The 7,452-nt window shown below is 43.8% G+C and overlaps 1 non-coding gene and 1 gene segment (V, D, J or C); one reads left to right on the top strand and one right to left on the bottom strand.

Annotated features, from left to right (window-relative positions):
* The first annotated feature begins 4,598 nt into the window (after positions 1–4,598).
* On the top strand, positions 4,599–7,076 carry LOC101681270. The segment is given in 2 exon segments: positions 4,599–4,683; positions 4,779–7,076. Coding segments are annotated over 2 exon segments (393 nt in total).
* Positions 6,114–6,216, bottom strand: LOC123388736. The gene has a single exon (XR_006603265.1). It is a non-coding gene; the product is annotated as a U6 spliceosomal RNA (small nuclear RNA).
* Positions 7,077–7,452: the final 376 nt, after the last annotated feature.

The raw sequence follows: 7,452 nt of genomic DNA on the forward strand, positions 1-7,452 counted from the left end.
CACCCTTCCTCATGTGGACAGCTTGTGTGGCTGGAAGTGCCCCTGAGAATGTATCAACAGGATCCTATCACATATCACAGAAGCTCTGCAAACTCAAAAAGGCCCCAGGACCTTGGTCAAACCTCTTTTTGAGCATTCTCATGATTGTGGACTTCCAGCAAACACTGCAAGCCGAGATAATCATGAGAGGAGTCATTTGTCATCACACACTGTGCAGTTCAGGTGATCTTTGTGGTAGTGGTGGGCTCATGCACCCTTACCGAGGGGTTTCTCTGGGCAGTAAACTTAAAGATAAGTCTTTCAAAAAGATGATCCAGAAATCACGTTCTGGGAGCTAGAATAAATTATGTGCTGAGAATGACAATGCATCAGAAATTATAACTTGCAAATTACAGTGACAAAGGGTACAACCATCTATTTTATGACAATGGGTGATATCGAAGAGATTACTGCCTATGTTCTCCTCTAGGATTCTGATAGATTCCTGTCTCACACTGAGGTCTTTTATCCATTTTGAGTTTATCTTTGTGTACGGTGTAAGAGAATGGTTGAGTTTCATTCTTCTACATATAGCTGCCCAGCTGCACCATTTATTGAAGAGACTGTCTTTTTTCCACTGTATATTTTTTCCTGTTTTGTTGAAGATTATTTGACCATAGAGTTGAGGGTCCATATCTGGGCTCTCTACTCTGTTCCACTGGTCTATGTGTCTGTTTTTATGCCAGTACCATGCTGTCTTGGTGATCACAGCTTTGTAGTAAAGCTTGAAATCAGGTAACGTGATGCCCCCAGTTTTATTTGTTTTTCAACATTTCCTTAGCGATTCAGGGTCTCTTCTGATTCCATACAAATTTTAGGATTATTTGCTCCAGCTCTTTGAAGAATACCGGTGGCATTTTGATCGGAATAGCAATGGGAAGTTTCTGAGTTGATGAGATATTTGGGGTAGGTCTTTAGAGTGGGGAATTTGAGGTTATCATGCTAAGACCTGCTGGTGCCTACTGTTGGGGGAATGGCCTGAATCACATAGAGTACCAGCAGTTTGCCCCTTTCTGGCCAGAGAACCAGCAATGATGTAGCAGACTACCTTTATGGGTATAGGGGCTCCATTAGGTACCTGGTTTTGACCTCAATAATTGCACTGAAGTTATGTCAAATTCTGAGATTGAATCCAGATAGGAGACACCAATTCAGAGAAAGAACTCTGAAAAGCACAATACTTTCTGTCTAGTGGCCATGATGAGGCACACCTACTAGGGCCCCTCACAACACAGTCAACATTAAACTGGACACAACATATGCACAATCTATATGAAGCCAGAGAAGCCAGACATCAAAAAGCAAGAAAATAGTATTATTTACTATTGATATTTTCTATAAAATCCAATCCTCCCAATCCCACATAGAGTGAACCACATGAGTAAATTCAATCTGACCACACTGCTTGCCACACAGGCATGTTACTCCCTGTTTGTTGAATGACAGTGACAAGGACAGATTCAGAATCCACGGGAACCTCCCAGGTGCCTGCAGATGGACACATGACCAACATGGGGTGGCATGGCTCTCCCTGAGTCAATGGGGGCAGTTCCAGTTAGGCAACCCCTCTGACACCAAGTCATTCTAGAGGGCACTGGTCCTTAACATAGTGGTCAGGTCTCAGCCACTGTCCCAAATGTTGCAAGGGAGTCCCCATTACCCACACACCTGTGGTTTGACCACATAGCTGCTTCCACCTAGATTCTTTACACAGAAAAACTCAGAGCATCTTTTCCCCTTTTATTTCTCTGTCCACAAACCTTTCTCAGGTTCCTTGTCTTATCTCAGAGAGGGACACAATGAGGTACAGATGGCAGCAAATTTATATGACAGTCTCCTCCCTCTTAGGCTGTAAAGTGGATAAGAAAGACATGGCTTAGTTCAGTCTCAGCTCTATGACCTCTGGCACTGTGACCACCAGGATGTGAAGCCCTCTCCTCCTCATGATCCTCTCTCACTGCACAGGTAGGGGCAAACATTGGAGAGTCCCCTCCCCTCACTCTCTGCATCTCTGGGAACAACAGCCAGACTCACTTGCATCTTGAGCAGTGGCTTCAGTGTGGGCAGCTATGACATACACGGATATCAGCAGAAGCCAGGGAGCCCTCCCCAGTATCTGCTGAACTACTACTCAGACTCAAGCACACAACTGGGACCTAATGTCCCCAGCTGCTTCCCTGTCTGCAAAGATGCCTCCACCAATTCAGGGCTTCTGCTCATCTTTGCACTGCAAGCTGATGAAGAGACTGACTATTGCTGAGTGATTGGACAACAGGGCTGCTCACATTTACACAGACCAATGGAGACATGAAACTGAATGCTCCACCTGCTCAGAATCTTGTTCTATGACCATGTAAAAAATGTATATACACAAACTACTTGTATTTATCATCAAGCTTATGATGGGTCTACTCTCGATTATCCATTCAGTGATTCTATGGCTTCAAGAAAAAAAAAAATCAAATGCTTCAATGTCATGATGACATTTCCTGGCCATTTTTCTGGGATAAAATCAGATTCTGTCCTACTGGCCACCCTTGGAAATAAATAAAATGAGTGTTTCTTTATCTTTATCCTCAACAGAGCCCAGGGACAATCTCAACAGGTAGTCAGTCTTCCACAACATGAACTCCTCCCTGCCGGGTGTCAGAGCGGAGATCAGGCTTCCTGCTCAGGATCCTGTGCTCAGGACTGGCCAATGCATCCTCTGCTCCATGGATGAGGCTCCAGGATGTGAGATGCTGTTTGAGGGCACACACCTGGGAGGGGTTGGCTTCAATATTTGCTGGCCATCTTTGCATTCTGCTGTGAATTCAAGGTGAGAGTAAATTTTGGGCTTGAAGGTAGGGGCCATCTTATGAGCCAGGAGAGTATGGAATATGTTTCATCGTTGCTGGAAAAGGGAGAGCATGTCGCAGAGATGCTGGGGGAATGAGGTCCATGGGTGAGACTCTGCTACAGCCAACACCACTCAGGGCCCATGGGGACTCCCCTGAATATGTTTTCCTGGGCTCACAATCAGGATCTCTTTCTTGCTCACCCGCCAAACCTTATTAGAGCTTCTGTAAGGTCAGGCTGTGGGACGTCCAAAGCATGGATTCCCCCAAAAGTATATGTGTCACTGACCCTGTGAAGCTCTTGGTGACTCCAGATTTGAGGCCATCATCACTTGCCCAGGTGAGAAGAAATACTGGGGGTTCACATGAAATTGGTACCAAGGCTCAAACTGAGACCCTACGCTTGTACTTGGGACAGCATGAAGGATGATCCTCATTCCAACCACATTCCCCAGATCCAACTCTGTTATCAGGAACTCTTTTACTGTCTCTTGACGTCATTCTGAGGAGAGCCTGAATATCATTTTTATAGAGATGAATGCAATCAAATGTCACACAGAACTCCTGCCATGGCCAAATAACAATAGCTGAACGAGATTCATGGGGCACTGAAGAAGGGAGAATTTATGGAAGTAACTGCTCAGCCATTGGACACATTTGGAAAACGCTAACATTTCCCATTAAACTTCTAAACGGAGACTCTCTCTCTCTCTCTCTTTCTATATATATATATATATATATATACACACACACACATACACACACATACTTATATAAACACATATATAGTACGTATTATATATGTACATATATATGTATATATATGTATATAAATACATACATATATATACACACGTGTATATATATATATATATATATATATATATATATATATATATATATATATATATATTAAGCCAAGAAAGCATTGCATTTGTTTTTTCAGGGACACTATACAAGACAGTGCACAACTCAGAAAACATAAGTTCCAGCTCTTTCCCTGGAAACTACACACAGCAGTTCCGTATCAGGACACCAGGATTTTGAAATGTGTATGTTATCATCTGTGCTTTATCTACATTTATTCTGTACATGTGACAGCAAACTGTCCATAGGTATTAGAGAAGTCTAGGATAGTTTATTTTTTGAGTCTGGAAACATGCAGAAGATTGTGCATATCAATATATGTTAATTACTCATTTGCCTTATGTCATTGTGGTTTACTAAGGAATCTTAGGGATAGCAGGGGAAACGACGTACTAAGAATTGGTCCTCAGATGTGTGTATAGAGAAGGAACTCTAGAGCTGCAGAAATCAGCTGGGCTCTCAGGGCTTTGGGATGCAGGGCCTGCTGCACCTTGTGACCAGGAGGGGGGGCTGTTGGACTGCCCTGTGATTCCTACATGGTTGCTCAGTGTAGAACATTCACTCAAGAGAAATGACTTGAGGACTGGGTGCTGTCCTCCATAATAGGGGTTGAGCAGCTGTGTCGTCTCTGGTTTGGCACAGTCCCCGGAGCAAGTACATACTTGTGATCTCAGCAGGTGCTTCCTCCCAGGACTCTCCCCAGGGGTTGAAACCAAACACCATTCTCCCCAGTATGTGGTGGGAGCTGAACTCCTGCACCAGGACTCTGGGAGGGGCTGTGTAGTCACTGGATGGACCCCATTTGCATGGGTAGCCCTGCCTATGGCAGAGAGTTTAGGAGAAAAGGAAGTCTGGGGCAGCCCAACACAAGTGGTGTCCTGTGTCTATGTCACCATGGCCTGGATTCCAGTCCTCTTCATGCTCCTCTCCCAGTATACAGGTAGGTACAGGTCTCAGGAAACTTTGGAAACTTTCAAAGTTATTTTTCCTGAGCTAAGGGTCATGAGAAATTTCTGTGGTTCTCTCTGTTTGCAGGTTCCCTGTCCCAGCCAGTGCTGACTCAGCCACCATCCCTCTCTGCCTCTCTCGGAACAACAGCCAGACTCACCTGCACCCTGAGCAGTGGCTTCAGTGTCAGGAGTTATAACATATACTGGTACCAGCAGAAGCCAGGGAGCCCTCCCAGGTATCTCCTGTGGTTCTACTCAGACTCAGATAAGCACCAGGGCTCGGGGGTCCCCAGCCGCTTCTCTGGCTCCAAAGATGCCAATGCAGGGCTTCTACTCATCTCTGGGCTCCAGCCTGAGGACGAGGCTGACTATTACTGTGCTGTGTACCATACCAGTGGCAGCAGCTATTATTACTTACAATGTCTCAGATAACAAGGAAGTGAGACAAAAAACCAGAGATCTTGCCTCTGAGCCTCTTTAATTGAGAAGCCTCTCTGGAGGCTCCTGTAGGGTATAGTACTCTGTGGGAAGACCTGTCCTTGAGGAGGAGGGAGTGACACACTGATTGTGCTGTTGCCTGAGACAGCACAGGTGCACCAGTAATGTAGGAAAGAACATTACCACTAGAAGCCAATGACAATGAAAGAAATCTTCTTTGGTGCAACAAACATGGTTTTATTAAAACACAGGGACAGGACCCATGAGCAGAAAAGCTGCAGTGGAGACAAACAGAGTGACCCATTATATATTTTCAACTTGGGAGGGGTTTAGGGATAGTGTAAGTCTCTAAATAATTTTGGAAGTTTTCCAGGACCTTGAGGGGGCTAGCTATTGTTAGGAAAATGTGATTTATTACCCTCTAATAAACCCTTAGACTTGAGACCCATCAGATATATATTGGTGGACCATATGCTTGGGGGATGATTGCCAACATATATCTTGGGGGTTTTAAAGATAAAGGTAATTTCTTAAGCACTATTTATAAGTTAAAATAGACTGACAGGATCATGGGGATTGGGCTAAGGTTGTCTTTTACACTTAGTAAGAGATAAACATGGAGGCAGTTGCATTCCTAGAGGGATGTCACTCAGCCTGTTTCAAGGACTTTAAGTGGGCTGTAGTAATAAGGAAACTTAATATTTTTTCTTATGTGATTGTTTCCCACATCAAGGGTATGGCCACAACCACCATGATCAAATTGACATCATTACCATTACATGCAGAGAAACCTGATACCCAGCATTTTGGCCTTTGTCCCCCTGCATTCCATCCTCTGAGGTCCCCAATCCCCTCCTGTCTGCAGTGAGTTCCCTACTGTGCACATTTCAGAGACTGAATCACAGAACAGGTGCCCTTGTAAGTTCTCTATTTAATGGCATAAGGAACCTGCGCATTTCTGTGGGAACATAACACCATCTGTAAATATGTGGATTGCCTCACTTATTTGTTTGTCATCTTTGTCCAGAAGCCATGCTAAGCTTCTGTATGGCTTCAATTTTAATGTATATGCCATCAAAAGGAGTGCAATTTTTCACAGTGGTCTATAATTAAGGATTTCACATATTTTCATTTTTATTTCCCCTTGTTATTTTTATTTTGTACATTGTGCATACTCCCTTTTTATTTAACAATTTATCCAGTGGTTGTTTTATTTGGTGATGAAAGATAATGTTATGTGTTAATCACATAATTTTAATAGTTTTGGTCTCATACAATTTTGCTTTACTTGCCTTTGCTGATGAGGGAACAGAAAGCAAACTGAGGGCAAAGCAAGAGCTGACACGCAGCAAACCCCACCTCCCCAGTCCAGGGTGAGATCCATGTGACATTCCTCAGGCACTCCTGGATGCCCTACAACTAAGGGAAGGGAAGAACAAGTAGTTAACTGACAGAGATTGCAGACCTGCAAGACAGGAGTCTCCCTCAGTTTACATATGTCTTAGTGATTTATAAGAAAAAACAATTCTTATCAATAGGCTCACTTTCAGAGACCTATAGACTCAATTTCCTGGAATACTGACATCACCCTCCCCTCCACAGTTATGTGGAAACAAACGTAGAAGGGAATGTAAATAGCATAAAATTTCCTTATAACCTACCCCCATGGACAAATACTTGAGACAAACAAAGTATAACTTTCCTCCAGGAAAGTCTCAACTGTCTTAATGTTAATGCCTTATTAGAGGGGGAAACAACCTTAGCTTTACAATATACAGGAATCCAGTATTCTGTGAGTCTTCTGCAGCAGATGAAAATTCTTTTGGGCACCTACCTCCCTTCATCCATCCAACTCCCAAGTATATAATCAGCCATTCTTCACAACCCAGTGAAGCAGCTCTTTCCTCCCACCAGTCCTGTTCCAGTGTTTAATAAAATTACCTTTTTTCACCAAAGATGTCTCAAGAATTCTTTTTTGGATGTTGGCTCTGGACCTTACAAACATTCCAAAACTACATCAATTGATAAGTAGGCTTTGTCTCCTTTCCCTTTTTCCTATTTTCCTGTACCTGGCAGACTCTAAAATTCTCCATCCCCCTCTTTTCCTATTACTCTGGTGTTTCCAAGGCTCCCCCTACCCGAGTTTCTCATCCTGTCTGCCAATAGCAGTACATCTGAGACCTCCTGTCTCTCTCCTGCTCACCTTGGATGTCCGCCCTGTGGTCGGGGCTCTGGTGTCTCCCTCACTGTCCCGTGTCTTTACACTCAGGGACTTTATCCTCTGATGAGGGTTCAAGCAACAGATAGCTTCACCCTTCTGT

This window comes from Mustela putorius, unplaced genomic scaffold (assembly GCF_011764305.1).
Source record: "Mustela putorius furo isolate JIRA1106 unplaced genomic scaffold, ASM1176430v1.1 tig00000081_pilon_pilon_pilon, whole genome shotgun sequence".
NCBI classification, from domain to species: Eukaryota; Metazoa; Chordata; class Mammalia; order Carnivora; family Mustelidae; genus Mustela; species Mustela putorius.